The 23,350-nt window shown below is 31.9% G+C and overlaps 1 protein-coding gene across 1 annotated transcript in view; it reads left to right on the top strand.

The window, feature by feature from the left end:
• The window catches only part of egr (TNF superfamily member 12 eiger), a 109,239-nt gene extending 86,331 nt beyond the window's left edge, over nucleotides 1-22,908 (top strand). The window contains exons 5-7 of the mRNA XM_085947455.1: nucleotides 10,606-10,813; nucleotides 16,719-16,870; nucleotides 22,256-22,908. Coding sequence (XP_085803581.1) covers nucleotides 10,606-10,813; nucleotides 16,719-16,870; nucleotides 22,256-22,525 — 630 coding nt within the window. The 3' untranslated portion in view covers nucleotides 22,526-22,908. The remainder of the gene's footprint in view (nucleotides 1-10,605; nucleotides 10,814-16,718; nucleotides 16,871-22,255) is intronic.
• Nucleotides 22,909-23,350: the final 442 nt, after the last annotated feature.

The raw sequence follows: 23,350 nt of genomic DNA, 5'->3' as shown, positions 1-23,350 counted from the left end.
TATTTCCTATTTCATACTGTGATTAAAATAAATTAATTTGTCAATTTCAAGTAAGTAAAAATGATTTTACATATCTGATAGTATAATACATTATATTACCTACATACAGCTGATGAAAAAACGTGTGCTTTTTAAAATTATATTTTTGGATGAAAATAAATAGTCAATCACCATATTTCATTATTCAATATTAAATTAATGAAATTTTAAGATATAATTCACGTGTCGACAAAGCAATATTTTGAAAAAGTACTATAACAACAGACATATATTAATATGTTGTAACAAAAATCAATTTATTCTCAATTTTTACAATAACCACTTTTAATGTTACTAATATAATATAATATAATATAATATGTGATTATTAAAAAATGATGTCTAACTTAAGAAAAGGCGACATATCATAATGGCACATACGTCTTTCCATCATATACTATAGTTTATTTAGGCTAATCTCACTGATATTCATGATCACAAAGATATTCCACCTTCACACAGCACCAGGGCCCTTATGGAAACTATTTTTTCTTCGAAATGTGAATATAAGTATTATATTAGAGAAGGTTTGTGTCACTTTCACGTCGAGTACTAAATGGGTTTTTTGTATTCGTCGCTCATTAAATTTACCATAGTCCATAAGTAATGTAGAAAAGTATTATGTAGCTAATGAATGATAACAGTAATTTCCGTTTAACTATGTTGAAACTGTGATAACTGATAGCTGTTGACTATTCTATAAATGTAATATTTCAATCATCAATAAATCAACGAATTCAAGTTTCGGGTGTCAAATGAAATATTTTTTTTTCTCCATCGTCCTTTTCATACCACTCTCGATTGTTGAAATTATATATTCTCCAGGGAATTATTTCGCTTTTCCAGGAAAAACTCTTTTGACACCTCGTATATTATTGTGTATATTTTGCCATTATTTTCCCATGTCAATGAAGAAGCTTTTTTGTTATTTTTGTGCGAGTGTGTTTTGTAAAATTCAAAAAAGATAACTGCGCAGTAAATCGAATAAAGAAAATGAAGACAAAGCAACAACATTCACATAATACAAAATGTATATCAAATCGCCACTATCACATTGATTATTTATATACCTGTGAATTTATTATAAATTGTGGAGTTATGGATGGTCATTTACCCACATCCACAAAATATCTACTTAATATAATAATAGCATACATAACCATTCATTGTTGTCGGATTAATATTCATACATTTATACGCTGTGCCCCAGCTACGGTTAATAATATAGGTGGTGAGGATTCAAGTAATACAAGTGCACCGGTAATCAAATTAAGTACTTAAATCAACTTCAAAGTTAAATGTTCGATTGTAATATATAATTATAATATTAATATTATCGAATGGAATAAGAACGAAACTTAAATCCATTAGAATTATATTATATAATAATAATTATTGTCAACATTTTGTAAATAATGTCGTATTTTCAAATAGGTAATTCATTATTTCTAATTTAAAATAATATATATATTTTTAATATTAATACTATCGACTGAAGGTACTTGATGGAATTTGAAATTAAATTCTAATGGATTCAAACTCTGTACTATTCTCATTAGTTAATTCCATTAATTATTTTTCTTAGAATTGACGATTTACACCTCTTGAGTGTAGTATTTTTATTGTTTATAAAGAATAATGATCTATTATTAGGTTTGACGATTTATTATAATATGTTATCGAGTGTATTGTTATTAATAAGATAGGGTTTTTACTAATTAGGTTTTTTACTGACACTTCAACTATTCATAATTTGTTTATTGTATGTTTTGTGACCTTTGACTTGATAGGTAGGTAATAGAGTGTTTACCTACTTTATTGTATTGATTTATTATATAAGCTAGAGTTAAGAGTGTTTGTTGTCAGTGTGTATTTACCATTGGTGAGTGTACACAACGCCTGAAGATGCCGAAAGGCGAAACCCGGGTCGCAAATAACGACTCCAATGGAATAGTACAGAGCTTGAATCCATTAAAATATATAATTTTGTTTTATTAATTTTCTTAGTATGATAGCAAATTATGTACCATAATCCAATATTAAGATTTCATCTACATTTTGTAATCCTATTTTACGCGTGATGGTTCCTAACACACATTAAAATTATAGATGTCGCTTGTATTCGTTAAATCTACAGTAGTTAGGTACCTGAATTGACTATTAATTAATAACGTGATCATGTCAACACTCCCTGGGTAAACTGTGTATTTATTTAATTATATGATAACTTTACTCATTAATTGAAACTGGAATCTGCCAAGAAGAAATATCTATAAATGCATAATAATGTCACATAAATATCGCATGATTTAAAATTCTAAATGAACGAAACAAAAAGCGTTATGTAATTCTAATCCATTACAAATAGATGTCGGATATAGTATAATATAGGTACTTATGTCAAAATATTTGGTATATTATGTTAATCGACTAAGTATTTTTATTAAGTAATGAAGATGGGCATTAGGATTTTCAATACCGGGATCCTATTGAATTTGTTGTCCTGAAATAGAAAGCTCAAAATGCTTTAATCCTGTGATCTCGGAAGTATCCTTCGCATGATTTTCATGCGAAATAATGTATTTTGGTGAAATAGTATAACGTTCTAGTTTTTCAAAACAACCACAGTTATCATTTAAATAGTTATAGACTAGTAATTGATGTGTAGAATTAAACAATGACAAATGATATATTATAATTTGTTAAATTGGTTAGGAGTAGTTTTCACATTATCACACATATTAATTATTATACGTGAAATATGATTTAAACATATACCCAACTGCTTTGTATGTAGCTTTGTATTTCAAGCAAAAAATATTTTCATAGTAACGAATGTATATAATTTGAATATTTTGAATTAACTTGTCTTTCTTGAAAAACGATGATAAACATAAATAAATATTATTTTTTTTTCGAAATAGCAGTAATGGATTATTTGAGAATAATACTGCATTGTCTTCATTTACAAAATCTTAAACCATAATAATTGGTAGAAATTACAATCGCATATCTAACTTTTCGTTTAATCCTCAGCATCTTAATTCTCTCATTATAATATAATACGGTAAAATTAAATTCAGAATTTTATATCTTACAAGGCAGTCAGCTATATAAATTAAAATTTTCTTTATTAAAAACATGGTATACTCAATTTCGTCATAATAAAAGGGATGACAGCAAAATACAGTGAAAGTAAAATCTGCCATATTTATGTTTTCACTAGTCCTGGGAATCTGAGTTGAAATTAACACTCTCGAAAACCCGGTATAGAAATTCCGTCCGTGATTATAACCACTAATGGGCATAAAGTGTTATGTTATGATTTGCGTCGACTGTTAGCGATTCACGCTTGAAAATCCTTAAACCATCATTCATCATCACTGTAATCTAGGTATCATACTTTAAATTCCATTTTTATACAAACATACAATATAACAAAACCATTTTTTCAACTACTGCTGTTCAGTATGTATCAACTATGATGAATTAGGTTGGTACATACTAAAAATAATTGTGTACATCAGCGATTCCCAATCATAAATTCGCAAAAGCTTGCCAAAAAAGTACAATGTTCCATTTTTATCAACTACAAAATGATTTTTACTTGGCCTTTTAAGTTTGAAGTTTATGTTAGTTAGACTATTTAAATAAAAAATAAGTTTAGCTAAACTATTGAATATCGTGTATCGCATGCATAATATCCAACTTCGCGTATGCTGCGATCTAGTATCCAATATCAAAACTGGCAGTGGCCTACCTTTATACCACACTCTCCCATTATCATTCTTCAACAACTACCTATAACAAACGTTTTATATTTGTATGAGGATACTGAAGCGTTACATATTAAACGTGTCACAAAAACACTTATACTTCACTACCACAAACAATACTTAGTTTCACTTATTGCACCCATCGTCAAACTATTCTAATACTGTCCAAAAAGTATACTACATGATGGTAAATGGAAACGTAAACGTACATAAAACGTGGAGATTCGAATTTTCTCTTTCTCTCGCTCCTGAGATAGGCCATGCCAAGCAACTTCACGCGAGCTTGAAAGTAATTTAGTTATGAAAATAATAGGAATGGTTAATGGCATCCCCTTCAAAATCACAATGAATCCATATTATAGGTATTACAAATAACTAACAAATAACATAGACTGAATTCTTCAAAATTCACCCTGTGATCGACGCGTTGGACATGCCTGCGCCTTTATTCCATTGAAACCACTACCGCGAGTAAAATATATCGCGACGGGATTGTTGAGTTGTTACTACCTTTTGTTATTAATTACATTGGCAGACGCGCAGACCCAACCCGATCCAATAACCGTCGTGGCCAACGTTTTAACACTATTTGCAAATATAACTATAAACAAACTCTAGAGCAGTGATACTCAACCTGCGGCCCGAAACACATTTATTATCAGGAATTTCGTATATCTTGAGATTCGTTTCGACATTGACGCACAGATAGTGACACCCGAAGAGGATTGTCATTATGGTCCACATCAGATCTGGTATAAGAGTGTTGCTATTGCACACGATTAATTTAAAAAACACGCATAATTTTTAAAATCTCAAAAATGTTTTGTAAAAAGAGGGGTTTTCATGATTTTTTTCGTCAAACCAATAGTGATGCGGCCCGCGTTACTTTACAAATATACGTATTTGGCCCGAAGAAAAAAAAGGTTGAGTATCATTGCTCTAGAGCAGCGGGGGGAAATCTGCGGCCCGCGGGCCGCATGTGGCCCGCCGGGTATTTTTTTTGCGGCCCGCCATCATTAATTGTACTTCTGATTACGAATAACTTTTTTATATATTTTTTTAAAAAATATTGACAATAGATTAAAATTTGAAGAATTTGTTGTTTCGTAAATGTATTATCTCAGTAGGTACGTCTTCCTTGCGTCTCGCCTCACACTATGTAACCTCTATTTTCTATTTTCTATTAGCTCCGCGTTGCAAGGAAAAAAAATATATGCCCATGGTATGGTAAAAAGTTTGAATGGATTACAATTAAAACTCAAGTTATTCCTTCGACAAATATCAAATAACAACGTGGACCACTTTCCAACGTTGAAGTTCCTGAATATACCTACCAGAATATAAATTTGAAGAATACGGTAAAATTATTAAAGCTCTGAATGACGATTTTTCACAAAGATTTGGTGACTTCCGAAAAATTGAGACAAGTTTAGCAATAGTACGCGATCCATTTTCAATAGATATTGATAGTGTACCGACAGAGCTACAACTTGAGATTATTGATCTGCAGTGTGACACTGATTTAAGAGAATTGCATCGTCGTGAAGAAATCTCCAAATTTTACAATACCCTTAATTCAGACAAATTCGACCAACTTAAAGATTATGAAAGAAAAATGTTCATTATTTTTGGATCAATCTATATATGTGAACAAACATTTTCGATCATGAACCTCAATAAAAATTCTTTACGATAAAATATCTCCGATGCCCATTTAGAAGTAGTTTTGAGAATATCAACTACAAAATTAACACCTGGATTTAAAAAAAAATTACAACAGTTTCATTCTTCTCATTAATTTTTTTGTAATGTTTAGTTTTCGTGATAATAAATAGTGTATATCTAAAAATGGTATTTGACTTGCGGCCCGCCGCTCATTTTGAATTTTTGAATTTGGCCCTCCATCCAAAAAGTTTGCCCCCCTCTGCTCTAGAGTAACCAAGATAATAACAACTTAATAATTCCGTCGCGATATCGTCGTTATCGCTGACAATTTTTACACCATTCCTGTTGTATCATAATTATTATTGTATCGTCCTTTCTTACCCCCTCCCCATTTTTTCGTTACCCGCCCTGACTACTGAACCATATTTTCAATGTGATATCAGAACATAATTTATATATTGTCTGTAATCAGTAAGCCAGGCTCAAAATGGCTCAAGAGTTTCTCAAAAGTGTTCAGAATCACTAGTGTTTGTATATGCTTCAAGTAAAATGATTGACGACGTCGTTCAATATTTTCACGAGTTTTTGAGATGCTTCCGCATAATACAATATTAGGGAAATGCCATACCAACGCTGGATAAGAAAATTGATTACATTTTCGGCCTGATAGCTCCACAATGTTCTTACCCGTCTAGCCTTCGGTTGTGCGTATCAGAACACTCAATCTATATATATAAAACAAAGTCGGGTTGGTTACACCATTTATAACTCAAGAACGGCTGGACCGATTTTTATGATCTTTGATTTGTTTGATTTGTCACCGCCCGAATAACAGAATAACTATTAAAATATCGGATAAATCACGGAAAAAATAAATTATGAAGAAAATTAATTTTCTCATACATTTTGTATGGAAAGGCTTTTGACTGACATCGATGAATTTGAACGATGAAAACCTCGCGCATTCGAAAATAAAAGAAAATCACAAAAAATTTAAATCCGTATGCAACGCCATCTCTGATACATGACAGTAACAATAAAGAAGAAACAAACAAACAAAAGAAAGAATGATAGTCGAAATGTCTAACTGTCAATGGTGTAGTGTGCCCAATATTTCGTGCTTCATGTCAACAGCTCAATTTGCTTGAAAAAGATACTCATTGGGATATGACAATCGCTGAAGCAATTGTTTCTGCATCTCCAAGTCAGATACGCACATTTTTTGATATCATTATTTCGACATGCTTCCCATCGAATACACCTGAACTGTGGAACAAGTAAAAGGATGACATGTCAGAAGACATTTTACATCGAATTTGTGTCATTTCAGCGAATCCCGATCTCGAGGTGAATGAGGAGATACATAACGACAAACATGCGAGTTGCATTGCTAAACGATCCATCTGCCGAAGATTTCTCCAAGCAATTGCTGACTATCGGTAACGGCCGTGTTCCTGTCGATGAATCGAGCGGATTGATTTCGTTTCCGCCGAATTTTTCCTATTTCGTCTCGACTAAGGACGAACTCATCAACAAAGTGTTACCGAACATCATTGCTAATCACAAACATGACAATTGGTTGAGTGTGCGGTAAAGAACAAAGATGTGGATCACTTAAACTTCACAATTCAAAATCAAATCGTTGGTCCACTGCATTCCTTCAAATCTATCGACTGTGTAACAAACGAAGACGAAGCAACCAACTAACTATCCAACTGAATTTTGAAACTCATTGGATCTGCCTGGTTTGCCACCGCACAATTAACGACTGAAGGTTGGCTCAGTAGTCATCATTGAATTGAAATTGAATTACAATACGTGAACTTACCAGACCCAGGTTTCGAACATGGGACCCTCGACACTATATACCGGCGCTTAATCCACGTGGCCATCGTGTGTGTACAGCGTGTACAGTTCAATATAATTAAAATACTTTTCATTTTGATTTGATTTTTGCACATTTATTGAACTTATTCATTTTGAGTATTCATGTTGACTTAATAAAAAACTGAATTTAATTCAGCTAATAAGTTAACATAAGATTATTGATTCTGAGGCGGTACGAAGTTTGCCGGGTCAGCTAGTATAATATAAAGAAAAATTACGCCTTCGGAGAAAAAACCATTTTATTATCTATTCACATTTGAATTTTATATTGCTCAATAACACAGTCATATCCACGTATATTTTTTTCAAATGTAATAAAAAGAAAAGTAATATTTTTCAAAAACTATCATTTTGAAGTGAAGAAAGTCTTTACTCAATAACGGTTTTATTATAATCTCAGATTGAATATCGCCGTTGAACTGTAAAACCACTGTTCTTCAAAAAAATCTGTTAATTTCCTCATAGCGTAATAAAACTTTCAATGTTCTATATACCACCAAACTTAAAATATACCTAATAGCATAGGTATAAACCTTCGATGTGCCAAGTCATATTTTAATAAAACCATAATATCTCCAATATTACGTAGTCATCACTTCGGAGCTATTACCACTCTACACTAGTTGCGACTAGTTTTTCTCAGCCTGTTATTTAAATAAATCAAATTATTCTCACGGCGGTAGTGAAACTTACGAATCGGATAACGCCATTTTGCAAATTATTCGCTTTGTACTCGAATTACGCACCGGTAATTATTCACTTGTTGCAATATCGTGGCTAGGTCTTGGTATATTTCGAAAACCACCTGTTAAAATATTATGACTTATCGATGGTATAACAAAAATAAACGGGATAGTGTAACAACAATTATAATAATATAATAAATGTACAATACAATGTATTAAAGAATAATTCAAAATGTAATTCTTTTAGGAAGTATCCGTTTGCTAAGAACTTAAAAATGAAATTATCAATATAATATGATACGAAACCCATCAATTGTAATTATTGCGCCTGTACACGTGCATGAATTTAGTTGCACCAACAGTGTGTATTTTAAACTATCGCGATAATAACTTTTTGCACGTAAAAGTGCTGACTGTTTCTCCAATCTCATTCTTCAAGCACAAGCGAGACGCGATGTTGTCGTTGTATGATGCTATTTGACAGGTTCAGACTGGTTCAGACACGTTCGGGCAGGTTCGTAGATAATCGGTAGACGTCAATATGTTCTGTGCGGTGTAGTTCGTATTTCTTCCCACAGGTACCTACTAATTCAGCTGAACTTTTTTAATCCATGCATGCAACCTTGCAACTTGCACGATCATACGACTGTTTACACGTGCATTTCCTTGTTATGGCTGCGATAATACGTACTGTCAGCAGTAAAGCCATGCAAGTGTAAACGGGGTAAGTATTAATATCTAGCAAATATTGTGACAGTCGTAGTCTATCTTATTTAAACCATAGCAAACAACAGGCTATTAGCCGCGCATTCGCTTTTTGGTTGCCTGATACTGCGAATGTGACTGAAAATTTTGGCACATCAGAGGTTTTAACAACTCACTTTTAACGACGAACTTACTAAATCAATGAAACTACGACATTTTTATAATATTTTGAAATTTATTTTCATCGCATTAGAACATATTTTTATATATCTCACACGTTTCACAGTGGATGACAAGCCGTCGGGAATTTAATAAATACATACAATAAAATTTGTTGTCTTTGGCCAAGTCTTCAAATCTGAACGTTAGTAATTTAGAAATAGGGAGGTATACAGTTTTATCGTGGATCCTGAGTTCGAACCCTGATTCTCTAAAAAAAACACGTGGTGTTTTTTCAATGTGTATTTAAACCCAGAGTATGGACGCAAGCCCAATCGCACATAGAAACTCGTCCGTCTGCTACACATCGACTTTTTCGGTGTGATTTTATTTTCATTCACAAAACACATATTATTATGGTAATTTAATATACCTACTGCCGCATATAGTGCACAAAAATATCTGCTTATCGCGTGTGACAAATCTCACTTGACATGGGGCGCAGGTGTAATACTACAATGTCGCATTAATGCATGTGCAGCAGCTAGGTACTATTTCATTGGTTTCGGGTAACCGAGTGACGTCACTGTCTCAGCAAGACCTCGCCTGTTCATATGAAAGAGAGTCGCAATATTGCACCCAGTTTTGATTTATGACCAATCCCAGCCGAAACGTGAAACCGGGTTAATAGGTTAAGCAAGTGACTAATATCCATTTCTCGTAAAAACAAAAATCTATTAGGTATATTATGATCTTCTTGAATCTTCCAATGGAATAATCCAAACCATTGAAATAATTAAAGTGCCTGTGTGATCGTTAGTTTAAAACTCTTCCAATGAAAAATATTATTCATTAATAATTTTTTTTTTTTTTTTTTTCGACCATGTCCGATCCTGATAGGATCATATGGGCCTCCACAGAGTGGAGGTTTGTATTGACAGATTTTGTTTTTCACGAGAAATGGATGTCAGCCACTTGCTCAACCTATTAGGTCCATACCCTGACACACACAAATTGAAAAACAATTTTTTTTTTTTTGTACTTGCCAGACCCAGGATTCGAACCCGGGACCCACGGCTTTGTAGTCCAACGCTTATGCCGCTAATAATAATATTTTTAAATAAGTATCACAAACTGAAAAAAAATAGTAATTTGAGTAATTATACTTAATATACTTAATACTTAAAATACAAAAACTGATCGCCAATAGTAACTCAATTCGGAAAGCGCTTCAGAGAGTCTTGTAAGAGCTATTAGTAAAAAATTGTCTCAATTAGATAAGCTATAGACCACAATGCTATATGCCTATGTGTGGGCACGAAACCCGAGAGACGCAGGTTCGATACCTTTTTTTTTTAAAGATTTCTTCTCTTGGTTATATATTTTATCAGAAGTATTATCAAAATTATGTATATTCAATAAAAAATAATGTTACATTCTTAAATCTATAATATGAATTATTCGTTAAATAAAAAAATAGTTAATACGATTTATTAATAGCAATTTCAGGTAAGTTACAACAAAACAAGACAATAAAACCTGTCATTAACAATATTCAGTGATCCATTAATAGATAGTCCCACTCAATCCGCCACTGCACTATCTATCTTTTTCGTGATATCATAATCATCCGGAATTTTGTTCAATTAAAAGGCGCACCTGATGTTAACTATAATTTTATTTTATAGAAAAGAAAACCCGAAGTTATCGGAGTGACAAGGATCCACAGGCCAAGGAAGTCCCACAACCCCAACGCACGAAGGAACTTGGAGAACGTTGAAGAACTGGAGATATCGGAATCTGTGACTCCCAGACGCCGACCACGACCTCCGATGGTGGCTCACTTCAACGGTGACACCACCAACTATTCCACAGAGAAACACGAACACTATGATGGTAAGTATTTTTTTTCTTCGCGCTCCTCCAATACCGAAGATTGGACGCCATCGCTTGAATATCTTCCTCTGTTTTTACATTGTAAATCCAATTCTCTATAGTGCATACGAACCGAGATTTTTTTCTATTTTGTCTATTTACTGGTCATTTTACTTTTTTCTAACACAAATTATATATATTGTATAAAATATATCAAAACATTATATAAACAGTATGTAGGGGAAGGGTGTACAAAATGGCATAGTGTTTAGTTTATTGAAAAAAAGAATATCAAAACATGTAATTTATTATAAAAAAGGAGCATGACTGTAAAGTAACACTATTTTACCACGTTTTTCTTAGCTCGTATTCTTGTTTGTCCGGTGGTTGTTTATCCAGTACAAATCTTGCAAACGATTTTAACTAGCTTCCCGACTAGCCAGACATTTTAAACTTTTAGAATATATCAGAACACAATGCCAACGCATTCTTTTAATACTTTTAGCCACCTTTAAGTAGAATTGAATTCATTTTCAGTTAATTCTGTTTTGTATGAAAAGTTATTTCGGAAGAAATTCGTAATCCAATCCACTATTATTGGTTGTTAAGGGGGTGGTCCTAGCAACTAAATTATTAATATATACGTGCGTTACTATGGAAATTAAAATGACATTTCAGTATTCTATATTTTTTTGTTGCAAAATAGCAAAAAAAAATGATTTGTTGCCTTATTTGTCCTAAATTATTAATACATAGAATTGTCATGTTTATATGATTCAACAGAAAATTTAAAAACATTTTAAAAATATTTTTAATAGCAAAATATTACATAAATGATGGTAAAAAAAAGAAATCAAAATGTGTAGTTAAAACTCATTTTACCCTACACTGTGTAAAAATGGCATATCACAGAAATATTTGTCAAAAAAAGTATAACATGAAATAATAATGTCATGTATTGACGTTCAATTTCCACTGGGAAAATAGTCTTAAATCTTCAAAGATGTTTCTCTCCAGTTTTTGTTTTATTTGTATTTTAAAAAAATGTCTTCTTAAAGTTGTTTAGGGTGGGGTATTTTAAATAATTTGGACGCTCGCAACCACCCCATTTCTCCATTTTCACAGCTAATAAATACTGCCTGATTCATTTTCGTTGTAGTTCATGTCTGTCTGAGTTTTACGTACCTACGTAATTTCAAGGCATAATATTTCAGAAACATTGATAAAAAACAATGAAATCATTACCAAGATGTTGATGGGGCAAAATGACATGCTATACCGTTTTACCCTATCATAATGTATCTATGCCATATTACCCCCAACCAACGGATTTTGTAAATTCATTAAAAATGTAATTTATAATTCAGTAATTGTAATAAATTTACATCGAACATGATCACTAATAACGGCTACGTAAACTGCTTTTATATTTAATAATATAAAATACGTATAATATTACCTTGTGACGACAAGCAGCAAATATATTCGTTCGTTCAAAAATTTTTCCACCGTTATGATCTTCTTGTACGGCTGTTTTGAGTGAACTAAATATGGCTGAATATTTAAATGACGTGTCATGGATTGTTCCTGAGCAAGCTGCATCACGTTAAGACTGCTCCATTTCTGCAGTAGAGCAAAAGTTCAATTTTTCGCACTATGCCATTTTGTACACCTTTCCCAATTTTACAAAATAAAAGTAATAATTATTTATCTAGAGAATCAGCGCTTGCTTGGTGGTAATATTTATTATCATAATTTTCCATAAAATGCATATATTATTAGGTACTTGTTATTTTTAGATATACATTTATTATGTGTATACCAATACCTATAGGTTTATTTTTATACTCGTATATAATGAATTTATTGGCTTCTTATGCTTAGCGTGGAATTTTTAAGAAATTGTATCAAATAATTATTGCTGTTGCATTTACTCTGAAGACTTCCATTTTACAATACCTAGTCCTAGTATAATACTATTAAATACACCATTTAGTTTTTTTTAAGTTTTAGTATTTATTTCCAAGCTGTCAAAAAAAAAAACTAATTTGTGACCACTTATCCTTCGATTCAATCCCGGATCTGGCAAGATACACATGATATCGTTTTTCAAAGTGTTTAGACCCTGATGATGGAACTGTAGGTGAAGAAAGTAGCTAACATCCATTCATTTCTCTTAAAAAATAATTTTTAATTTGTAATTAAGTAATTTATTACGAAACCTCTTCATGAAGCGACAAAAATCCATACCGAATTGTAGAGCTAATATAAAAAACTGCAATCTAAAATTTTATTAAGCATATACATATTTACTCTACAACAGTGATTCCCACCGGGGGGGCAATCTGAATGTTTTGGGGGCATCTTGAAAATCATATCAAGATATGGCACAAGGATCGCACTAATTTTCTTCCGAGTTGTACATGTAACGTAATATACATATTTACTTACGAAAGTTAAATTAAAAATAGTATTCTCTATGTGCATTTTTGATTTGAAGCAATTATTTTTTTATCAGAATTGGGTAACTATAAAGTTTTAATAGGGGGGCACGGAGATTTTTGAAGCGTTGAAGTAGGACTTGGCAATAATAAGACTGGGAAACACTGTTCTACAATAAACGTATTATGGCTAATATACATATAATAGTGTATACCTTTTATAGGGTTTAAGGGCGGTTTTAATAGTACCCGAATTTCGCACAGGAAAAAAACCGGATGGAAGGCCTCAATAAATAATGTTTTATAAATTTTAATATATTGTCATTTTTATCCGGTCAACAAGAGATAATCTACACCAAAGCTAGGCCAGACCCATAATATATGAAAAGTGCAAACAAAACACGATGCATTTTTTGATAAAACATAATATTGTGCTGTTAATTAATCGCTGATATTTAAAAATAAAGTAAAGATATATTAATATATGCCTAGTGTATATGTTAATATTCTGTATATAAATATCTTTTGACCATTTATGTCGTCCCAGGAATAAACTTAAGGCCATTAAAATGACTCAGTACCTATCTCGGAAACTTTCCTCATTAGTGCGTGATTTTGCTTAGAGAATTTCATTCTTTCTTATTTTCTGCAGCCAGAGCTTTAGTATTAATTTCCTCTGAGCGGAAGCGCCAACTTAATGCTATGTTGCTAAGTTGGTGTGGAAAATCTAGAGAATTTTCCTTTTAATTTCAATGTTCTCTAATAACTGTCAACTTTAGAACACCTAATACAATTACTAAGCTCTTCTGCTAAGTTTTGAAGTCGCTATCATGTTGTCTATAAATAAACATATTATATTAATTATTATTCTTGAAGTTTATACTGTAACATATTGGCAAAGTAATTCTCAAGGAAATAATTACTTAAAGTGATTGTAATTTTCAAAAAAAATGATACAGTTGATTAAAAGTACTCTAAAACAAATAGTGACTTTCTTGTTGAAATGCTCATTTCGTTTAACAGTGAAAATAATATTATATAATGATAGTGTCAAAACGATTATTGTTAAACGGTTGTTTCATGCACATTATGTACACAGATATACTATGATGACAAATCCATCTATAAAAACCTACGAATTGAAAACAGACATCTTAAGAAAACTTGCCATGAGTGGCAGCGTATATGGTAGAATAGGAATAACACCCACACACTCGATCAATAAAATCAAGAATGCGAAAGGGTCTTTACTGGTGTCGGCTATTCGTTCATCCTGACTACAAAGATGACCGGAGAAGGATCGTGGGTAGAGTATAAAATGATCAGTAAGACCATGATCTTCATGTTATGAAAGCAGTAACTGAAAATATATAGAATATTGATCGGTTAGTGCCTAGAATTATGTTGTATGTTTAGTTTTGTGTGCTTATTTAAAATATAAGAATCACTCGACATGTAGACATTATGACGTATTTGTGTGAGGAAATATCGTCTCACATAATATTATCATCATATTCGAATGTACAATATTTCTACAACGTAAATTTATGATTATGATTGATGGTATTTTATGTATACAGTGGAACCATTTTACCACGAATATGCGCAGAAGCGATTTGTTCTAGTGCACATTAATAAATTATGCAGGGTGATTTTTTTTTCGACATAGGTATCTTATTAATCCAACATTTATCAAATTAATTACCTATACAATCTGTTCTCAAAGGTAACATAAAAAAAAATCTTCCTCTATGTCTATGTAGATCCTGTATGATTTTATATGCTATCATTTTACATTTGGAATCTATTTAATCCTGATTTTTTTTAAGAATGTTAATAAATCTATTTAATGTAATCTAATGAAAACCTTAAAAGTATATCAATGAATAATAAATATAATAAACGTAAATGGTTGAAGCCTCACATATTATGATTTTGATTATGTAAATAATTTGTTTCTGAAAAACAAAAACGAAAATATTATCGGTAAAGCTCTTGGGTACCTACTTAATGAAGGCGAAGTATTTTATTGAATATACATAATTTGAAAACATCTCATGCATATACACCAGGGGTGGGCAAACTGCGCATGTGGCCCGCCGGGTATTTTTTTGCGGCCCGCCATCATTAATTGTACTTCTTATTTCGAACAACTTTTTTATATATTTTTTTAAAAAATATTGACAATAGATTAAAATTTGAAGAATTTGTTGTTTCGTACATGTATTATCTCAGTACGTCTTCCGTGCGTCTTGTCTCATACTATGTAACCACTATTTTCTACGTTGAACATCGTGACACATTTAAATACTTTTAATTCCGCGTTGTAAAGAAAAAAAATATATGCCCATGATATGGTAAAAAGTTTGAATGGATTTCAATTAAAACTCAAGTAATTCATTCGACAAATTTAATATCAAATAACAACGTGGACCACTTTCCAACTTTGAAGATGCTGAATGTAATATCAGAATATAAATTTGACGAATATGGTAAAATTATTAAAGCTCGGAATGACGATTTTTCACAAAGATTAGGTGACTTCCAAAAAATTGAGACAAGTTTAGCAATAGTATACGATCCATTTTCAATAGATATTAATAGTGTACCGACAGAGCTACAACTTGAGATTATTGATCTGCAGTGTGCAATGAAATGTCATTGGCAGTGTGACACTGATTTAAGAGAATTGCCGTGCCGAATTCAGGTCGTGAAGAAATCTCCAAATTTTACAATACCCTTAATTCAGACAAATTCGACCAACTTAAAGATTATGCAAGAAAAATGTTCGTTATTTTTGGATCAACCTATATATGTGAACAAACATTTTCGATCATGAACCTCAATAAAAATTCTTTACGATCAAATATCTCCGATGCCCATTTACAAGCAGTTTTGAGACTATCAACTACAAAATTAACACCTGAACTTAAAAAAATGTTAAAAAAATGTACTTACAACAGTTTCATTCTTCTCATTATTTTTTTTTGTAATGTTTATTTTTCGTGATAATAAATAGTGTGTATCTAAAAATGGTATTTTACTTGCGGCCCGCCGCTCATTTTGAATTCTCGAATTTGGCCCTACATCCAAAAAGTTTGCCCCCCTCTGATATACACACTAGAAAAAATTCGACACTCGACGGGACTTGAACCCGTATCTGCTGGATTCGCACCAGTATGCTATTCCGATTAAGCTATGGGCATCTTATTGAACTACAACGATTTTAACTAGCAGTTATTACATGAAATGCTTATCCAGCAGATACGGGTTTTCAAATTATGTATATTCTGTATAATATAGAATGTTACATTCTCAAATCTTGTGTCTTTTCCTCGTTGAATAAAAGAATTAATGATTTATTAATATTGTATTGTTTTCAATAATTGTTTGTCATTTAAACTACCCACACATAAATAGTCAGTTAATTAAACCATTTCTTTTTATTTGTTGTTACTGAGCAACTGTTTGTTTTAATGTAACAGGAAACGGACGTCTGAGGCACCCACACGACGTACCCTACACCGCCTGGAGCGCCGCCCCATGGCTCTCGTATATGGATATCGACACCTATTTCCGGCTACAAGATGGAGCGGTTTCCGTTCCGGCCAACGGGCTGTATTTCGTGTATTCTCAGGTCTGTTATACACACATGTCTATAACCTAAAATGCCCATCTAGCAAAATAACTAACCCAGTAATGTATTTTTTTCACTTGATATATCTTATTTCTTTAACTACTAACCTAATATTACCTTTACGTGGGCCATTTTTTATATTCTATCATACTTGATAAAAAATTATAAGAAAAAAATAACAACATATCTTCATTAGAGAAATTTCTAATAAACAGTGATAACTACTATTGATATTGTTGATTTAATATATTACATGTAAATTGTACATATTAGGTACATTTCGCCGTAGCACTGTCTTACCGGAAAGATATGGCCGTATAGCATTGGGATCAAAAAATAACACGGTATTCATGATTATTCAATCAGAACACTATTGATATCTTATGACTATCATTATTATCATAATATTTCCGAGCACCTACCAGAATTTTATATAAATAAAGTATATTATGATATGATTGTATTTTTAATTTTCTTACCTACTTATTTTCTTCTGTCTTTCCCGTATATTCCGGTGGTTTTTATTACGTAATTTTAAGCGTTTTATTTAGACATGAATTCAGGGCTCGAAATGGACCGGATTGCCGCTCCGGTTCATAAAATCCCCAAAATTATTGCTCCTTCTTGTGAAAAATTAATTTGAGAACAAAAAATCTGACACACTTACTTTGTTATAAATACACATAAAATTAGATAGCTATGTATTTTAATGTAAACATTTTCGAGCGCTCCGGTTCGTAAAATTTTCCATTTCGAGCGCAGCATGAATTCGATCTCAATACTATACGACCATATATTTCCGATACAACAGCTCACTCTGAACTGTGACACGTACAAATTTATAGACATGGATTTAATGTGATAAAATAAATATTGTCACTTAAAGGGATTTCAATCTGATTCGATCTTTATAAATTCGCAGAAACAGAAGATGACAAGGTTCTAATAGTCTAATGTATTATTACTATATATTATGATGATTTTGTTGTATCTTCTGTCTCTCCGTTTATATTATACCGCATAGTTTAGTAAAATCTTCAGTGTTCTATATACCACCTGAATTTAAATATAATTACGAATCTATGTATCATTTTAATCAGACCCTAATACCTCCAACGGAAGTAGTCAAAACTTACCGCCACTCAATGATGACAACCCTTCCCCCACTACTTGCTATAATATAGATACATAAGAGTATTCAGAGACTTTAAAAATAAATGAAAGTCAACCTTTATGTTCTTACATTATATACATAATATCCTGTAAAATTACAATTTTGTCGCATTAGAGGTAGTTACAGCAAAATGGCCTTATACACTAAATCGGGATTTTTTGAAAAATACAAACAATGACATAAGTACAATATTAATTCAATAGCAAAGAAACAATATTTATTTATGAATATCATATACTTGCGATAGGTTAATAATTTGTTTTTGATTAACGATTTAATCATTATTTTATATATTCAATGGGAGCATGGTCATTTATGTTATCGGATGTTTACTGACATTATCGATACGGTTATGCTTTTGATAACTTATTATTATTATGAATAATTTCTCGCTTACCTACTGATTTCTAAACCTTCTACGAGAATTCGCACAAGCTTTCAAAACAAGACGCAACATTCCATAATTTTTATTATTCAGTTTTTCATGACCTATTAAATGAGACAATTAAGCATTTTAAAAGTTAAATTAGTTAATCATTCACCTGATGGTTATAATTGAATGATTTAATAAAACAAAACACATAGTGATGACAACACAAAATCTATACATACCTAATGTATTTTTTTATATATATAGGACAGGCGAAAATGGTTTCATGTAAACTGTACGTATTACATTTCACCGTAGCACAGTTCGCCGTGAGATTTCTTATCGGAAAGAGATGACCGTATCCTATATGGTCACCACTACAGCACCGAAATGAACAAATTACGCGTTGTTCATGGAGCATTTTCGTAGCCGATTTTGGCAAAATTCATGTATTCAAGAATGAAAACCTAACCTAACCTAACAAATAATCCAGTATATCGGATATTTTCAAAATTTATTTGCCGCTGGCGTCCTGTAAACCGACAAGAACCGTGTTTTATTTAGGCATGAATTTTATCTCAGTACTATACAACACAGAGTTTGGACGTTCTTTAATATACGACCATATATTTCCGATACAACATTTCACGGTGAAGTGTGATATTACGGCGAACTGCATACGTAAAAATTTCCGGACACGGGTGAAAATATACCTATATTATTGTCCATAAAAATCGCAAAATGAATTCTTCTAAACATGAATCTTGTGAAGAATTTTGTAACCTATTGGATGGCTCAGAAAGATGAAATAAAAATCATTGTCTAAACACTGACCTCAGAAAGAAAACATCTAAATTTAAAAGAAAGATTACGAAAACGATTATTAACACTGGGTATAGATTTCCCAAGATATTACAAGGTTTCCTAAAACTAAAAAGGTTGTAAATCACTGCACTGCGGAGATATTTATAAACTAAGCATTACTCTTGTATCAAATATGGAGTGTTTAATTTAAGATGCTATCTAACCTTTAACCTAGTTGAATATTCCACCATACTAACACGGCTTGTTAATCATCTATGCATAATTTACCTAACCAACATTTCAGTTCCGTATAAGAAGTTTCTTTATTATTAATTACGCCTGGAATGAAGAATGATACTTAGTCGACACATTCAATATATCATTCTTGCAAATTTTCGCGCCAACAGATCACTTACATTCCGTTTATAAAACAGGTTCAAGTTTAAAATTTAATATTGACTTTAGGTATATGTTATGTCCATACAAGAACCGTCATATTATTATCTTTTCTACAATAATATAGCGCTGTATACAGTGTTACGGACTATAATAGCGGGGGTCGGAGGCGTAAATATATACCTGAAAGTGCGGGGGTCCTTAGTTCCCCAAATCACCGTTATGACGTCCGTAGCTATAATATTATAATAGTAAGGCTATATCTACAAAATATATTCGTATATCAGGCGCGCTCGTAAGTGAGGGGGGTTTCAGGCCTGGACCCCTCCCCAAAGGTATGAAAAAATACAAATCATTTAGGTGAATGGAATATTACTTCTTTTTGACCCGGAAGATTTCAACCTTTGGTTGGCCCTGGTTGGCAGCACTCCTGTTGGCATTCTACGACACGTAATGCATGTCAGTTGTAGAATTAGTAATTGATCCAATCATCTGGGGTATCCAATTTTTGCTTTACTAAAAAATATTGAAATTATATTTTCACAAAATCTGGCGTTTTGCTTTTTTAGCTTGTTTTCGTATCCCGTCTGGCATGTTTTTGTCAACAACAGTTGGCAACACTGTCCACTGTCGTAACTCTAAGTAATTCTGTAATAAAGATTTTTTATTATTTTTGAATTAAGTTTCTAAAATCTATATTAGAATATGTAAATAAATATAAACCCGTAACAGATTTCAATCATCATCATCACCAGTTTCGATAATTCACTGATGAATGAAGGCCTCTTTACGTGTTCCTCGTCAGCTCTTTAGATGGCAAGTATTCTTGTGTAGTTCTCTACGATGTTGTTTGTTGATAGATCGATATAAATATGCATCAAATTTATATGTACAAAATATTACTATTTTTCTGAATATTTAAAAACTTGATGGAAATATTAATATTGGGAGTTAGTATCTTTTTACTTAATAACATTTCATACATATCAGTGAAATAGTCAAAAACGCAGTATGATGTTTTACTCAAGTCACTGTTCCTATAGAAACGAACCGTGACGAAAACTCCTCGTCTTTATTTAATAAGGCTTTACTTGAAGTTGCTTTGGCACATGCTCCCTTATCTCACTTGTTTACCCTATAAATGGGGAGAGAATATTGATCGATAGTCGGGTGGTTCAAACTATGAATATCATTTATGCTTTAAAACCGTATTAATACACTAAAATATTAAAATTAAAAAAAAAAACATCGATTACATAAAGTGTACTAAAATATACTTTTCAATAATTACGACAAGTTTAACTCAATGCTATATTATTTAAAATACCCGCAATTACCGAACGGCTACAGCGTCGGATGTTACATGTTGTTTTCCAATGTGTGTTTGGACCAAGAATATAGACCTAATATGCTGAGCAAGTGGGTAACACTCATTTGTTGTAAATTAAAATTTCTTAATACAGCCTCCATTCTCCGAAAGCTCATAAGATCTTCTAAGGATCGAACATGGCTTAAAAAATAGATAAGTACAATATTATTTAAAAACACCTATCAATTCGCGTGTCAATCGGGCCGCTTTGATGGACTCCATCACAAACCCCAGAATGAGTGTAGAGTCGCCCGTAGAATATTAATTTGTATCGAAAGCATTTGAGTAATCGTGTTTGAACATGATTGAACTAATATATACGTACCGATATTTTAAGCTGATGGGGCCAGTTGTTAGTTGGCAGATATCTACATTCATTTTGGCGTAAAACTATGTGATTGAAATTTAGAGCAACGTATTAATATGAAATTTTATGTGAAAATCGTAAAAAGCCTTACTAAAATGTGAAAGCTCTTCGAATATAGTGAAAAAATGTCTATGAAAATTACGAGTATGTTTTAGTGGTATACGAGTTTCTAGAATTGGCGAAAAGGTGTAACGGATGACCACAGAAGCTGGCGGTTAAAAACAACAATGGCGGACACTAATATTATTAACAGAGTACACGATGCGATACGGTCCAACTTACGATTATGTATGAAATTGATAGCTGATGATGAGTTACACATTCATCGAGAAAGAGTTAGGCTAATATTTTATCAGGAAGGACATGGGAAAGATTTCTACGAAGTTACAAACAATACGCCAAGTCACAGTGCACTCATTGTGAGGCGCTTTCTGGCCAAAAACCACCCTACCTATTCTGACTTAACTCCATATTGTGATCTCTGGCTGCGGTGAAAATTTCCTGTTACGAAAAGATTGTCGTTACCAAGAAGGCAGATTGGTAGAACCGTTTCTTTTCACAGATACTTACAGTTTGATGAAAATGTCAATCTACCGTCTGCGGTCGTGTTTTTCAGGTCTGATGCCAACCGCAACCAACGACATTTTGTGACACATGTGCAGTGTGCACTCGCCTTTCCTATATTAAATATAATACTGAATCCCCATCATACAATCACGCATTGTCCCCAAACTTTTTGATTTTCAGTAATTTTATAATGGCATTTGACAATATTATAATATGGACTATGTAACCAGAGCTTTAATTAACAATTCGATGCTAGTTTATTGATATATCATGGAATCGATATTTCAGTTTATGTAATAGTTATCAATATTGATTTTTTTGTATGTTTTTGTATACAGATATACTTCCACGATGCTCACGACACAAACGGGTTCCAAGTCTTCCGAAACAATGGAGTACGCGATGAATCGATTCTTCAGTGCACGACCATGACTCACTCTACAGTCACCATGGAGAAGTCCAACACTTGCTACACGGCTGGCGCCTTCCACCTAAACAAAGGTGATACAATCTTCGTGAAAAATCTCGGTAGTATGAGGTACAGCATCATGCAACCTGGAAAGAGCTTCTTCGGACTCTTCAAACTGTCTGATCTTCGAGTTAGATGAACAATATCATCAAATTAATATTTCTGTACAAATTTATTATACCTAAGCACTTAATTTATTTTACATGTAAAGTATGTTTGTTCAAACCATAATTAATGATACTTTTTAATAAAACAGAGAAAAAAGATGTTTTAAAAGCATAAAATAATTTTCTAATATGTACCGCATTTATTCATAGACAACGGCTTTTTAAACGGGTTAATTTGAAAGTAAAAATATACTTCACCAATGTTGCTTATAGTATAGGTTTTTAACAATTAATTTTTTAACATTTTGATAAATTGCAGAAGCAATTTTTTTCGATCACAATTAATATATTCTTATTAACTACTATAATAATTGCTTTATAAAATATGAATATTTTTTTTAAATCTTTACTTTATAGTTATTTTTACTTAATTACATAAGTTTCCAGATACTCATATATTTATTGGCGTGTTTTTTTTTTCAAAAAAAAATGTCAAATATTACGTTTAAGTATCATGTGCCTTTTATTTAATAAGTTTCATTATTCAATATTATGCTTTTCAACAGCTAATATTGATTATTTTATTTCATGTAAATAAACATTTAAAAAATATATATTATTAATTTTTGTATTCAATTACTACGATATTTGTCTAGTTTTAGTGAGCATTTAAAGTCTACGTTTCTACTATTTTAAGGTAGTGAAGACGTTCTTTAACATACTTATTTAAATAATGTGTTTTTGTTTATTGTGAAAGAATAAATATTAAAACGATAAACATTGCTATTTTATTGTTTGTGTTTTGAAATTGACGCGCCCATAATTTAGAGAAATAATGACCCCTTAGTTTTCTGTCA

This window comes from Rhyacophila brunnea, unplaced genomic scaffold, assembly GCF_057557595.1.
Source record: "Rhyacophila brunnea isolate RB1 unplaced genomic scaffold, BYU_Rbru_1.0 scaffold_2, whole genome shotgun sequence".
NCBI classification, from domain to species: domain Eukaryota; kingdom Metazoa; phylum Arthropoda; class Insecta; order Trichoptera; family Rhyacophilidae; genus Rhyacophila; species Rhyacophila brunnea.
The sequence above is the reverse complement of the archived record's forward strand: the minus strand, read 5'-3'. Positions and strand labels throughout refer to the sequence as shown.